Source organism: Schistocerca americana, chromosome 5, assembly GCF_021461395.2.
Source record: "Schistocerca americana isolate TAMUIC-IGC-003095 chromosome 5, iqSchAmer2.1, whole genome shotgun sequence".
Classification (NCBI taxonomy): domain Eukaryota; kingdom Metazoa; phylum Arthropoda; class Insecta; order Orthoptera; family Acrididae; genus Schistocerca; species Schistocerca americana.
This window is the reverse complement of record NC_060123.1, coordinates 564,419,184-564,435,104: the sequence shown is the minus strand read 5'-3', so window position 1 is coordinate 564,435,104 and position 15,921 is coordinate 564,419,184. Positions and strand designations below refer to the sequence as shown.

General features: G+C 38.0%; 1 protein-coding gene across 3 annotated transcripts in view; it reads right to left on the bottom strand.

Moving 5' to 3' along the window:
- The window catches only part of LOC124615641, a 29,839-nt gene extending 24,896 nt beyond the window's left edge, over positions 1-4,943 (bottom strand). Inside the window, exon 1 of one of the 3 annotated variants that reach the window (XM_047143651.1) lies at positions 4,658-4,943. In XM_047143651.1, the coding sequence (XP_046999607.1) occupies positions 4,658-4,875 (218 nt within the window). In that variant the 5' untranslated portion in view covers positions 4,876-4,943. The remainder of the gene's footprint in view (positions 1-4,657) is intronic. The other 2 variants (XM_047143652.1, XM_047143653.1) reach the window with 2 other exon arrangements.
- Between the last annotated feature and the right edge of the window lie 10,978 nt (positions 4,944-15,921).

Sequence of the window (15,921 nt, the reverse complement as noted above, 5' to 3'; positions counted from 1 at the left end):
ACATTGCAAGTAATAGCAGTAGTTGTAAAGTTGTAGTCAAGTATTAAGAAGTGTAAGACCAAGTATTAAATCAAAGGAAATTAGGCTTAAAAAGTCTGCTGTATTGAAAAAGATTTTGAATATTGTTTATGTGAACTAACAGATAGTAAAATTATAATTTCATGTTTATATAGGTCCCCTTCTGTCAATTTTGAATTATTCTATGAAAATTTGGAAAATCTTCTGAACTATCTAATCAGTCAGTCAAATTACATTAATTGTGCTTAGCGATTTCAATATTAATTTCAAGGGCAACTGTGAAAAAGGGCAAAAATTTGTTAATCTACTAAAACCACACAATATGGACATGTGTGTAGAAGACACCACCAGATACAGCAGCAAAAGTGGAAGTGTTATAGACCAAATATTCATTGACAAATCAAAATGTGGCTTTAAAACTGAGGTATTGGATACAGGTTTTTCTGATCATCAAGCAGTTAAATTGATTTTAGATAAATCTCATGAGAAAAGTGGCAACAGGAGATATATTGAGAGAAGATTAATTAATGATGACAGCATTAGGGTCTTTAATCTAATGTTAAAAAATGTTAGCTGGGACTTGGAAAGCAATAGTTCTGTAGACATAAAATTCAACAAGTTCTTGTCAAATTATAAATACTGCTGCGATATTTCATTCCCTCTGAAGAGAATTTAAATAAACAAAAAAATCAAATTCATGGAAATCAAAGAGTCATCAGAAAGTTTTAGAATGCTATATAAGTGTGCGAAGCAAAATACTATCTTGAAACCATATGCCAAGTGTTATAGGATAAAGCACAGGGAAGCTATAATTGCTGCAAAAAGGAAGCACAATGATTCATATATCAGAAAGGGTAACAACAAAATGAAAACTATGTGGAAAGTTATTAATAATCACACATGCAAACATGAAAGTGCAAATACAGTAATAAAATCACTATAAAACACAAAAATGAAATTGATGATGATCCACTTCTAATAGCTAATACACTTAATGATCATTATATTAATGTGGCCCAAAACCTGATCACCACTAAACATAATCCACAGACAAAGGTAACAACTCCAATAAATGAAAGGACAATGTATCTATATCCAGTAAAACCCAAAGAAGTACAATTGGTTGTCAGCAAACTAAAGAGTAAAATGACCTGTGGATTTGATGGTATCCCTGACAAAACTATTAAATATAGTACCAATAACGTTGTCTCTCAACTTGTGGACATAATCAGTGACTCCTTTGAAACTGGTGTGTTTCCAAGCAAACTTAAGCAATCAACAGTAATACCAGTTTATAAAAGTGTTGACAAGTTTGACATTAAAAATTTTGGACCTCTATCATTATTATCTGTATTTTTGAAAAAAATTGAAAGAATAATGTATGATAGATTGTTAGACTTTCTAAACAAAAATAAAATTCTTGTAAATGCACAGAATGGTTTCAGAAAAGGCAAATCCATACAAACAGCTCTCTTCAGTTTCCTAAAACTTGTTTACAAAGGTAGTGAGGACAAGGAACTGACCTGTTGGTTCTTTTTGGACCTTTCCAAAGCATTCGATCTTATAATCTACTGCTCTTAAAACTGTACAATTATGATGTCCATGGTATTTCCTACGAGTGGTTCAAGTCATATTTAACTGAAAGGGTGGAAATTTGTACCATTCTGAATATAAAAAAGTTAATTATGGAGTGAAGTTAATTATGGAGTGCTCCAGGGCTCAGTATTGGGACCATTGTTATTCTTGATATTTATTAATGACCTACCTCATCACTTTTCAACAGCTGATACCATATTATTTGCTGATGATACCAGCTTCATTATAAAATGGAAGAATGATTATGAGATGCAGCAAAAAATCGACAAAACAGCAGAAGTGGCAGAAAAATGGTTTAAAGATAACTGTCTACTTGCCAATGACAAGAAAACAGTATGGATGAACTTCAACCATACAAGGAACAAAAATAGGGCCAATGTAAAATTCACATTATCGAATAGCCAAATTCAGCAAAAGAATCACATAAAATTTTTATGATTATGGGTGGATGAGCATCTAAGATGGGAAAAACAAGTAGAAATGCTTAACTAAAAAATAAGCAAGTTCCGTTACATATTAAGAGCGCATTAAGATTGCTGCAATACCGAAACAGTGTTAAGTGGTTATTACGCTTACATGCATAGTCTACTGAAGTATGGAATAGTGATCTGGGGAAATACTTCTTTTGCAAAGCAGTCTTTTAAGCTCCAAAAGAAAGCTATAAGATTAATAAGTGATGTTGCTTACAGAGCTCCATGTAGAGGTATCTTTTAGGAATTAAAAAACGTGACTTTGCCATCTACATTTATATTTGAAAGCACATGCTTCACAAAAAACCATCAAGTTTCACTTTTGAATAGTGAGATCCACCATTATCAAACACGGAAGAGGGATGACTATCTTAGGGATGTGCACAGAAAATCAATATATCAAGACAGTGCTGTTTACGAACCAAAAATTCTGTGCAATGCATTGCCATATATAGCACAGACAAATATCAAACAGCAATACATTCAAAAAAGAACTAAAAAAAAATCTACTAATAAACAACAGCTTCTACAGCATTAAATACCTGGAGTTTTGCTCAACTCTGTCGATCTACTTCATAGCTCTCCAAACAGAAATTCATAATTATCAACCGTGCCTAGATAAAACCAAACTTCTTTCATCAATGTATGTATGTAATTATGCATCTAGCTTTTGTGCTGTATGTTACTACACTTAGTTAACTAAAGTACTAGGATTTTATAATTTTAGTAAAATCAACCAAGGGGTTTCACAAGCTTTTCTTCTATCTGTATGTACATAAGCAAAATAATGTTTTTGTTATAAAGATGTGCTGATACCACTGATAATATTTTGTACATGATGTAAATATGTAATATTTTATAGTGTTCTATACGTTGACAAGTCCAATATCATTAATATGATAATACGGGCACTAAACAATCTATCTAGCGTAAGTGTGGACAGCACAAAGCAGTACAGTGATTATTTATTTTTACTTCAGACACAGATTAAGTTTCTGTAATATACTCATATTGGATATAGTGCTCTGTATTAATACAGATAGGTACTGATTTCCTTTGAAAGATACCAATGCATTCATGTAAATACCAAGAAACAAACAGGATCTAAACAGCATCTATCTATTAGAAGTGAGGAGACAGCAGCTACTTCTTCTGCATTTAAATTTATCTAGCATAAGTGTGGACAGCACAAAGCAGTACAGTGATTATTTATTTTTACTTCAGACACAGATTAAGTTTCTGTAATATACTCATCTTTTCCATGTGCACCTTGATTTATTTCACATCTCTGAGTGGTTCACTACTTGATGCTGTCTACAGAATGTGACGAATGCATGAATGAATGGTTGTATCCAACTGGCCTCTTACGTTTCTGTTACACTATCAAATATCGTCGGCCAATCTTTTGCTAAAAGCTAGGAGGACACTCCAGCTTTTACAATATATGATAAAAATACACCACAAAACCTTTTCTAATAGGCCTTTTACACAATATATCTTACCAACTGATTTTACAGTGTAATGATTTTATTAAGGCAATCACTTTGCCTTTGTTTCTGCCAGTGTACACTGCTTGTAACATATTCACAGATGCGTTTTATTTTCAATGTTTTCTGTTTAGTTTGAAATTATCTAGAAATACCATAAATACTTGCAACGATAGACATGTGACAGTATGTAAATCACTATTGTTCCATGTAGAAACAGTTGGATAATGAAATAGAATGGAAGAATAATTAATGCCACACTCAAAGTTTAAGTAAAATGCATTTTTTGAGAAACTGACTAAACATTTTTCCAACACTGAAAATTCATTCAGTTACAGCATGTGAATGTATAGGACTTCACTGTTCACTTTATACAGTCCACCCCATTAGTAGTTACCAAAGCAGCATTTTCAGATAGATCGTTTAATTTTTGTACAAAATTTAGAAAATAGTTTCTCATCTTATTACAATACAATCTATTATGAAGCAGCGTGCGGAAAATTTACGCTACATTCATGATGCTTGATTAACCATCACAAAATTCACCAGACAAAATAACGTAGAAACGTGGTGAACCTACTACTCAGATGGATGCATACTGCAGTTAACATTTTTAAATGGTTTGTCAATAAAACAAAAATAACGTTAAAGGTATTTAACAGCTAATACTTAATTTTGTTATACTTTCTCAATGACAGGTGACGATATATATTGTTCGCAACAGATACTGTATTTAATATATTAACAAATTGCATCTATACATTCAAATATACAGAAACACTGCAGAAAATACAGCAATGAAGATGATCTATCATTAAGTGACGTGATAAATTGTTCGCAAGGTACAGAATCTCGCAGACCGTTGTAAAAGCTTTAAATTTATAGACCGAAAATATTTGTGTGTTGTACCGGGCATAACTAAATAAATTAAAAAGTGTATGGTTTAAAGTGGTAGGTCACTGCCGCGACTACCAGATACAAAATTCTAATTGCTACAGAGACTTAATGTTGTGTGGTTTCTAGCCAATGTCGCAAAAATAACAGCACTCAGCAAAACATTTAAACAAATATATTAAAGAGACTTACTACTGGAAAAACAGTGCTAACGCTACAGCATCTGGGTCTCTCAATATCGATTTAACTTTCTCGTAATGACGGAATTTCTCTTGAATATTTTTAAAATTATGGTAATATCTATGTTCTTCACTAAACTGTTTGAGGATTTTGCTCCACCACTCATCCACAACAGATTTTGGCATGGAAGACGTCACGCATTTCCAAATTAATTCAATTTCTGATGACATCTGTAACAGCTACCACCGGCGATCGATTAGCCTGAACATTTAAAGAAAGCGCATGTATGCTACATTTTGACACGCAGGTTAGCCAACATAGAACTATAGTACAGCTCTAATAGCCTTCTACAATTTTCCCCCTCCGTTTCTGAGTAGCTAAGTAATCGGTCAAGATACACATGACGAATTTACAAAGCATAAAATGTCTAACAAGCAAATTCACACTTTAAACACGAAGCTATGCGTAATAAACAAAATTTATGTTCTCGTTTTTACTTAATCAATTTTCCTGTTAAGTTATTCTGTAGTAGTTGTAGTTGTATTCATTTTCGACCTCTCTTAGAGGGATACTGTCGGGTAAGATAAGGTAATTTGGCAGTATTTCCAATAACATGTAATTTTTATTAGTGCAAAATAACTTTTTTTATAAATAATTTTATGAAGAAAGTTTTTCTTATTGGCACTGTTCATAATTATAAATAAAATTGAAGCATACAAAGGAACTTAATTTTACGGTAGATAAGACATGAGATTCTGTTGTAGTGCCATGGTAATTACGCAACACAAAGTTTCATTCTCTCAGTCTAATAATGTGTTCAACAAAAACCTGAGCTGGTAAAATTAGAGTTAAAAAGTATGTAACTATGAATATCATGAGCAAAAAATTGATGTGTCTCCTGTACAATGCAATCACATGATCTGTAAAATGTATATTAGGAGACGAATACAAAGACAATACAATTAGATTAGATTTACTTCATTCCAATTGATCCGTAGTGTGGAGGTCCTCCAGGATGTAGAACATGTCAGAAAAACAACAATACATGACAAATATTTACAACTAAAATAAGCTAATGTACCATTCCACAGGTCCCAAATGGAATGATCGACATTTTTTTTAATGAACACTATATGAAAGAGTCATTTTACAAATACTAATGCACTGAATTTAAAATAAAAAAGTTTTTTTTATTTATAAGGTAATAAACGTGTAGGACAACTACTATAATACTTATTTACAATGACCACATTACTGAACTGAAATGGTGCAGAAGTTAGATTGTACTTACACACACACACACACACACACACACACACACACACACACACACACACACACACACACATTTACAATGAACATATTACTGCACTGAAATTGTACATAAGTTATATATATATATATATATATATATATATATATATATATATATATATATATATATATATATCAGTTGGTTTTACTGAGAAATTCATCAATGGAGGAGAAGGAGTTGGCCACCAATAAATCCTTTAGGCTTCTCTTAAACTGAATTTCATACAATACTCCACTTCATCAGTCCTGATCTTCAGAGCTGGAATGTTCACGATTATCACAAATTTGGATAGCTTCTTTTGTCGTTTGCTTTTGAAAGCTGTCATGGTAGGGTGTTGAGCAAAAAGAGCTTTGGCCCATTATACAACTAGCTTTTTTTTCTTCACATCAGGTGAGAAAGTCTTTCAGCAACATCACAAATCTAATCGTCACCTTTCGTGTTGTCTGGGCTTTGTTGTTTGGATTAACTTGTGGAAACTATTGGGGCATTGTTTACAAGAGTGTAATTGGATTTTGATGGAATGTAAACTTAAATGCTTTCAACCATATTAAGAAGCCTCTAGCTATACTCTGCAAACCACTGTGAAGTGTTTGGTACAGGGAACAATCCACTGTTAACACTTTTTAGGTCTTTTTCTAGTTCCATTCACGTATGGAAAATAGGAAAAATAATCATTTAAATGCCTTGGTGCAGGCTGTAATCAGCCTAATCTTATCGTTACAACCCTTATGGGAGTGACATACATGGGGGAAGTTGCCAACTTTTTTTTCTTTTTGCCGAAATAATGGAGACTTCGGCCTGACAGAATGAATAGGCCTAATGCAATATTTTAATATTTGAAAACAGGTTTGTTGCCTCACCGAATCAAAAAAGGTCTTTATAACAATTACAAACTGACAGCCTACAGCATTTTTTACTTAAAACTATATTTGATTACTTTTTTTGAGATCATTCTTTACAAATTTAACAAATTATTCACATATGTAACCAAAATTAACACTTATTAGTAATTTTGCTTTTATTAAGTCCACATACAACGGTTCCTATCACCAGATCTTTTATTGTTTTGCAGAGAAAAAAATCTTTCTGTGTGAACACTAGATGCTGGTACACCAAGGACAAAGCAAAGGATATTATTTATCTCCCCGGATTTAATTCCTTTGGGCTCAACCACAATCATCACAGATCGCCACTTTCCCAATGTGCTACCATCAATGGAAATTTTATTCTTATTATGCGGAACGAAAATGAATACGACCACATTCTAGAAAGAAACAACGAGAGAAGGGCAACGTGAGTTGTGACGCGACGCCGTGTTAAATATAAATTGTTTTGTATTCAGTATTTATTTACGCATTCATTGTATCAACCTTACTTCGCCATATCGATTAATCGATGGTCAAACGATCATCCAAAAACGAGATTTGAAAAATATGCGGCAAGTTTGCTGTCAAGGTCAGCTCACTCTGGCTGTCACGGCACTGTCACATCAAGAGCACCGCACGTCAAGTCAATTCAAGTCACTTGATTTCAACTCTTATATCTGTCCCCAACTGTTGTTTTCGCGGGGACAGCGATCTAAGCAAAATGATTTTCAACTTCTTTAACTCGTTAAGTCCACATACACAACTAAGTACCTTATTTACATTGATGCTGGAGTCGACATTTGTATGAAAATTAAATATATTGGACTCAAATGATTTGCAACTTGGAGGAATAGTTCGTGTATCAGAGCAGGAAGTCAGAAGTGCAAAACAACACAAAACTGCGTGGATCCGAAAAATGTCATTACATAGTACAGAAGGAGAATTTTACACACTATGTAAGGAGCTTGAGGACGAGGAATCTGCGTTTTGTAAGTATTTTAGAAAGTCGAAACACTAGTTTTTCTATTTGTTACATGAAATTGCACCCAGAATTACTAATAAGAACACAGTGTTACGAGCTTTCTTCACATTCTATAAATTTTTTGTTTAATATCATGTTTAGCTGTCAGCCCAGCACAAAATTTTTGTGCAATAGTCATATCTCCCTCCATACCTATCTCTCCAAAATTGATGGGTTTTCTTTACATCTTGTACTTGGCTTTTAATAGTTCAAGCACCCTATTTGTACTCAGTTTAGCTAGTGAAACCATAAAAATATTGAGCACTGATGCTTGCAAGACCGTGAGCTACTTAACAATAAATAAGCCTGCCACAAATTACATAGTTAAACAAACAACTCTAACACATTACTTGATCTATACTTGACAAAAAAGGGGTATTGCCAATGTTGCAGTATCTGCATTTTTCAGTCCATTTCTTTAAGAAACATTGCAAATGTCGGACAACATGCAAAGACATTCTACTTACTAATCAAACTCATTCTATCCACAATACTTTTTCACTTCAAGTTGTAGCGATATTGCAGTCCATTTCATTGCAATATATTAATTACGATACCAGTATGTATAAAACCAACTTCATAAATGTACCAAAGGCAAGTAATTTATCATCCTCATGTCATACAGTTCAGCTCATTGCTTCAATTAATCTTTCATCATTTCTTAGTTAAAACTTCAGGGCTGAGAGGCCGTGGTCGAGCTGTAAAATTTCTTCTTACTGACTTTTTGTTGGCAACTGTGGGCAACTTCCAAGATGACTCAACGACAGGCTGCCAGGCCGTGGAGGTCCCATTTTTATAGAGCGCATAGCGGACACCATCACACAACACGTGGGGCCAGCTGTCAGTTTTGATGTGATATCACAGTTTACCATGGTTACTGTTGACGAAGCTCTTTCATACAGAGTTGATATGTTTCCCACTGATATAGTAGCTCTGTTTCGACATTGCCTGTCCATGACTTATTTTCAGTGTGATAATGAGTTTTATGAACAAACTGAAGGAGTGCACAGGGGCAGCCCTCTGAGTCGAGCTGTTGCTAATCTATTCATGGAGTTTTTTGAACAGCAGGCGCTGCAGCCTGCCAGTAAAACATCTTTGAAGTACGTGGATGACACTTTTGTGGTATGGAATCATGATGGAGAAGAATTGTATGGCTTCTTGATGCACTTAAAAAGTATTAATCCAAAGATACAATTTACTATGGAGAAAGAGAGTAAAGGACAACTAAATTTTTTGGATTTATCAGTAATTAAACGGGCAGTGGGAGTCTAGGGCATCAAGTGTATAGAAAAGATACACACACTGACTATTACCTCCATAAGGATTCGAACCATCATTCTAGCAGAAGAGAGGTGTCATTAAAACATTGGTGGACAGAGGTAATAAGACCTGTGAGCCAGATTATTAGCAAGATGAATTAAATCGTTTGTGATAGGCTTTTAAGAAAAATGGATACGCTGACAACGAGACAGATCGAGCACTCCATATCAGAAGAAAAGTGTCTGACAACATTCAGCAACAACAACTGTCAGCTGGAAAAGTTTTTCTTCCATTTATTTACAATATTACGGACCATTCTGAGTCAGTTCTGGCGAAGTTTCAGTTTGAAACGATCTTTAGACCCACCAAGAAGATGAGTGAGTGTTTAAGATCGGCGAAAGACGCTCGACACCTCTTAGCAACTCCTTGTGTGTACAAAATTCCGTGTAGCTGTGGGAAGTTTTATATTGGAACAACAGAAAGAAGTGTCAATACCTGCTTAACCGAACACAAAAGGAAGTGTCGACTGGGACATACCGACAAATCAGCTGTAGCGGAACATGTTTTTAAAGACGGTGATCATGAAACAAAATTTAGTGAGACGAGCGTGCCAGACCATCGCATTATTTTGCACGTACGTATAAAGAAACTATAGAGACTCAGACACCATAATAATTTTTGTAGAAAAGAGGAAGGCTTAAACTTAGATAAGATATGGCGGTAGACTTTGCACAAAGATGTGACAATCGATTACCTTCAATCGAGAATAATGGTGTTAGTCAGAGAGAGACTTACAGTCGGCCCTACGTGACATATGGCGGTGCTCAATATGTGCTCTATATAAACGGGACTTCCACGGACTGGCAGCCAATAGGGACCTCCCCTCGTCTAACGAAGTAAAGTATCTACGCTTAAAGATAGATTCCAAACTGCTGTGGAACTCCCACATTACTGATGCGTATAATAGAGGTTTGGGCAGCATTTACAACTTATACCCACTGCTAAAAGGCAATGACCTGACCACTAGGACCAAACTAAAGATATGGAAGTCACCACATTCATTCAACAAAAAACCCAGTCATTCTACACATGTTCTGAAAATTCTCCACATCATCTCATATCTTCACTCAATGCAGAACTATTTCACATCAACTACAGACATCCGCAAAAGACGACAACTAAACACTTCAGAGTGTAGCACACTCTCAACACAACACTTCAGCCGGCTGGGGTGGCCGAGCGGTTCTAGGCGCTTCAGTCTGGAATCGTGCGACCGCTACGGTAAAATGTTCGAACTCTGCCTCGGGCATGGATGTGTGTGATGTCCTTAGGTTAGTTAGGTTTAAGTAGTTCTAAGTTCTAGGGGACTGATGACCTCGGCTGTTAAGTCCCATAGTGCTCAGAGCCATTTGAACCATTTTGAACAACGCATGTACAAACACAAATAACTCAAGCAAATAAACCGTCATTTCAAAACGCCCTAGATCATGACAGATGCTACTGAGCAAGAAATGTCCGACATGATATGACGCCGCCGCCGGCAGCCAGTCCTTGACTCACCTTGGAAGATGTTGCCTGCAGTAGACAACGAAATGTCAGATCGACCATGGCCTCTCAGCTAAGAAGTTTTAACTAATGAAAACGCCAGCTGTGAAAACCTACACGTTATAATTTCATAATTTATTATAAGATTATAAATTTTAACGAAAAATAACGAGACGAAACAATTTGTGACGAATAACAACAGTAATGAATAACAAACAACTATATCAATCACGAAAACCATGATGAAACTAAATATGGAAATGTGCGCATAACCATCTATCGTGAGTAAATGAGCTTGGGGGTTACATGCTTAACAACAGACAGATGATGTCAGTCATCAAAACTTTCTTTCCAAGCAACCCTGATGGTGACTTGGCGTGACGTGATGTGATGTGACGTGATGGGATGGATAGTGTGGATGTCGCCATTTGTAAAAGCATTGCAGAATGCTTTGAAGGGATGTGATGTGACATGACATGACGGCCATTATGAATTGGACTTTAATAACTACTTTTTTAAATTTATTAGCAACTGTTTCGTTTCGATATTTCTTTCGTTGAAATTTTTAATTTTACGAGAGACGAAACATTAACTGAAGCAGTGAGGCACCTGTCTGAATTGTATGACAGAAGTGTACTAAATTACGTGCAGTGTGCTACATTTATGAAGTGGCTTTTTACACACTGTATAATATTTTATGATGATATGGACTGCAATATGGCTGCAACTTGAAGTGAAAAAAGTACAGTGGGTAGAATCAGATTGATTAGAAAGTGGAATTTATTTGTATGCTGTCAGACATTTGTAAATGCTGCAAAAACATATGGACAGAAACGTGCAGACTCTGTAACAGTGCGAAAATGTTTTTTTCAATTGTATATCAAGTAATCCAGTAATATATTAGTATTGTTTATTTAAATTTGTTTCTGTGGCAGGTTTATTTATTGTTAAGCAGCTCTATGGCCTGTATGTGTGAAAAGTTTTGCAAGTATCAGTGTTCAATATTTATGTGGTTTCACTAGCTATCCCCAAAACAAATAAGGCACTTGAACTATTAAAAGCAAAATACAAGATGCAAAGGAAACCTATAAACCTTAAAGGCAAAAGTATTGAGGGAGATATGACTATTGCACATAAATGTGCATTGAATTCGCATTTTAGTACCTGAATAGTGTAAAATCGCGTAGTCTCCTTCTGCCGCCGAGCAGTGTGTCAGCAGTGCGCAAGTAGCAGCATTACTGCATTTATTAGGCAATCTTGTATTTTAATAACCGTTTAAATTTAGTGTCGAATTGTTTGTGCTCTCTGTAGATTAGTTCAGACGTTCTTTGCAAAATGGTTCAAATGGCTCTGAGCACTATGGGACTTAACATCTATGGTCATCAGTCCCCTAGAACTTTGAACTACTTCAACCTAACTAACCTAAGGACATCACACAACACCCAGTCATCACAAGGCAGAGAAAATCCCAGACCCCACCAGGAATCGAACCCGGGAAACCGTGAGCGGGAAGCGATAATGCTACCGCATGACCACGAACTGCGGACCGTTCTTTGCACAACAGTATTTAGCATGGATAGGAACTGCGACTGCTGTGTTCAGGTGCGGGCTGAGTTGGCATCCCTTCGCTCTCAGCTTCAGGCAGTGTTGGCTTTGGTCACACAGCTTGAGAGTGTTGCCAATGGGCATCACTGTGGGGGTCCGGATGGGGGTTTGTCGGGGACGGCCAGCTCGTCCCACGCATCCTCCGATTGGACTACGGCTGTGGCTGCCTGGGATACTGCCCACATTGAGGCTGACCCCTCACCCGTGGTAGAGTGGGATGTCGTCTCGAGGTGTGGCAGGGGGGGCGAAAGACATTTCGGAGGGATGAACGGAAGGCCTCGCCAGTTTGTCTGACAAACCGGTTTCAGGCTCTGTCTCCAGCTGATACTGATCTTCGGCCGGACATGGCTGTTTGTCCTGTTCCCGAGGTTGCCCCTCAGTCTGCAAGATCTGGACAGTCGCAGAGGGTGGGCTTACTGGTAGTTGGGAGCTCTAACGTCAGGCACGTAATGGGGCCCCTTAGGGATATGGCAGGAAGAGAGGGGAAGAAAACCAATGTGCACTGCGTGTGCATACCAGGGGGAGTCATTCCAGATGTGGAAAGGGTCCTTCCAGATGCCATGAAGGGTACAGCGTGCAACCATCTGCAGGTGGTCGCTCATGTCGGCACCAAAGATGTGTGTCGCTATGGATCGGAGGAAATCCTCTCTGGCTTCCGGCGGCTATCTGATTTGGTGAAGACTGCCAGTGTCGCTAGCGGGATGAAAGCAGAGCTCACCATCTGCAGCATCATCGACAGGACTGACTGCAGACCTTTGGTACAGAGCCTAGTGGAGGGTCTGAGTCAGAGGCTGAGACGGTTCTACGACCCTGTGGGCTGCAGTTTCCTCGAATTGCGCCATAGGGTGGTGGGGTTTCGGGTTCCGCTGGATAGGCCAGGAGTTCACTACACACAGCAGTCGGCTACACGGGTAGCAGGGGTTATGTGGACTGGGTGGTTTTTTATGTTAGATGGCCTCGGGCAAGTACAGAAAGGGCAACAGCCTCAGAGGATGTGGGGCAAAGTCAGGACATGCGGGGACCAAGCAGCAATCAGTATTGTAATCGTAAACTGTCGAAGCTAAGTTGGTAAAGTTCCGGAACTTCAAGCACTGATAGAAAGCACCGAAGCCGAAATCGTTATAGGTATGGAAAGCTGGCTGAAGCCAGAGATAAATTCTGCAGAAATTTTTACAAAGGCACAGGCAGTGTATAGAGAGGATAGATTGCATGCAACCGGTGGTGGCGTGTTTGTCGTTAGTAATAGTTTATCCTGTAGTGAAGTAGAAATGGATAGTTCCTGTGAATTATTACGGGTGGAGGTTACACTCAAAAACTGAGCTAGGTTAATAATTGGCTCCTTTTACCGACCTCCCGACTCAGCAGCATTAGTGGCAGAACAACTGAGAGAAAATCTGGAATACATTTCACATAAATTTTCTCAGCATGTTATAGTCTTAGGTGGAGATTTCAATTTACCAGATATAGACTGGGACACTCAGATGTTTAGGACGGGTAGTAGGGACAGAGCATCGAGTGACATTATACTGAGTGCACTATCCGAAAATTACCTCGAGCAATTAAACAGAGAACCGACTCGTGAAGATAACATCTTGGACCTACTTTTCGACTCTGCAAGTGCAGAACAGGGAATCAGTGATCATAAGGCCGTTGCAGCATCCCTGAATATGGAAGTTAATAGTAATATAAAAAAAGGGAGGAAGGTTTATCTGTTTAGCAAGAGTAGTAGAAGGCAGATTTCAGATTGCCTAACAGATCAAAACGAAATTTCTGTTCCGACACTGACAATGTTGAGTGTTTATGGAAAAAGTTCAAGGCAATCGTAAAATGTGTTTTAGACAGGTACGTGCAGAGTAAAACTGTGAGGGACGGGAAAAACCCACCGTGGTTCAACAACAAAGCTAGGAAACTACTGCGAAAGCAAAGAGAGCTTCACTCCAGGTTTAAACGCAGCCAAAACCTCTCAGACAAACAGAAGGTAAACATGTCAAAGTTAGCGTAAGGGGGGCTATGCGTGAAGCGTTCAGTGAATTCGAAAGTAAAATTCTATGTACCGACTTGACAAAAAATCCTAGGAAGTTCTGGTCTTACGTTAAATCAGTAAGTGGCTCGAAACAGCATATCCAGACACTCTGGGATGATGATGACATTGAAACAGAGGGTGACACGCGTAAAGCTGAAATACTAAACACCTTTTTCCAAAGCTGTTTCACAGAGGAAGACCGCACTGCAGTCCCTTCTCTAAATCCTCGCACAAACGAAAAAATGGCTGACATCGAAATAAGTGTCCAAGGAATAGAAAGCAACTGAAATCACTAAACAGAGGAAAGTCCACTGGACCTGACGGGGTACCAATTCGATTCTACACAGAGTACGCGAAAGAACTTGCCCCCCTTGTAACAGCCGTGTACCGCAAGTCTCTAGAGGAACGGAAGGTTCCAAATGATTGGAAAAGAGCACAGGTAATCCCAGTCTTCAAGAAGGGTCGTCGAGCAGATGCGCAAAACTATAGACCTATATCTCTGACATCGATCTGTTGTAGAATTTTAGAACATGTTTTTTGCTTGCGTATCATGTCATTTCTGGAAACCCAGAATCTGCTCTGTAGGAATCAACATGGATTCCGGAAACAGCGATCGTGTGAGACCCAACTCGCTTTATTTGTTCATGAGACCCAGAAAATATTAGATACAGGCTCCCAGGTAGATGCCATTTTCCTTGACTTCCGGAAGGCGTTCGATACAGTTCCGCACTGTCGCCTGATAAACAAAGTAAGAGCTTACGGAATATGAGACCAGCTGTGTGGCTGGATTGAAGAGTTTTTAGGAAACAGAAGATAGCATGTAGTTCTCAATGGAGAGACGTCTACAGATGTTAAAGTAACCTATGGCGTGCCACAGGGGAGTGTTATGGGACCATTGCTTTTCACAATATATATAAATGACCTAGTAGATAGTGTCGGAAGTTCCATGCGGCCTTTCGCGGATGATGCTGTAGTATACAGAGAAGTTGCAGCATTAGAAAATTGCAGCGAAATGTAGGAAGATCTGCAGCGGATAGGCACTTGGTGCAGGGAGTAGCAACTGACCCTTAACACAGATAAATGTAATGTATTGCGGATACATAGAAAGAAGGATCCTTTATTGTATGATTATATGATAGCGGAACAAACACTGGTAGGAATTACTTCCGTAAAATATCTGGGAGTATGCGTACGGAACGATTTGAAGTGGAATGATCATATAAAATTAATTGTTGGTAAGGCAGGTGCCAGGTTGAGATTCATTGGGAGAGTCCTTAGAAAATGTAGTCCATCAACAATGGAGGTGGCTTACAAAACACTCGTTCGTCCTATACTTGAGTATTGCTCTTCAGTGTGGGATCCGTACCAGGTCGGGTTGACAGAGGAGATAGAGATGATCCAAACAAGAGCGACGTGTTTCGTCACAGGGTTATTTGGTAAGCGTGATAGCGTTACGGAGATATTTAGCAAATTCAAGTGGCAGACTCTGCAAGAGAGGCGCTCTGCATCGCGGTGTAGCTTGCTGTCCAGGTTTCGAGAGGGTGCGTTTCTGGATGACGTATCGAATATATTGCTTCCCCCTTCTTATACCTCCCGAGGAGATCACGAATGTAAAATTAGAGAGATTCGAGCGGGCACGGA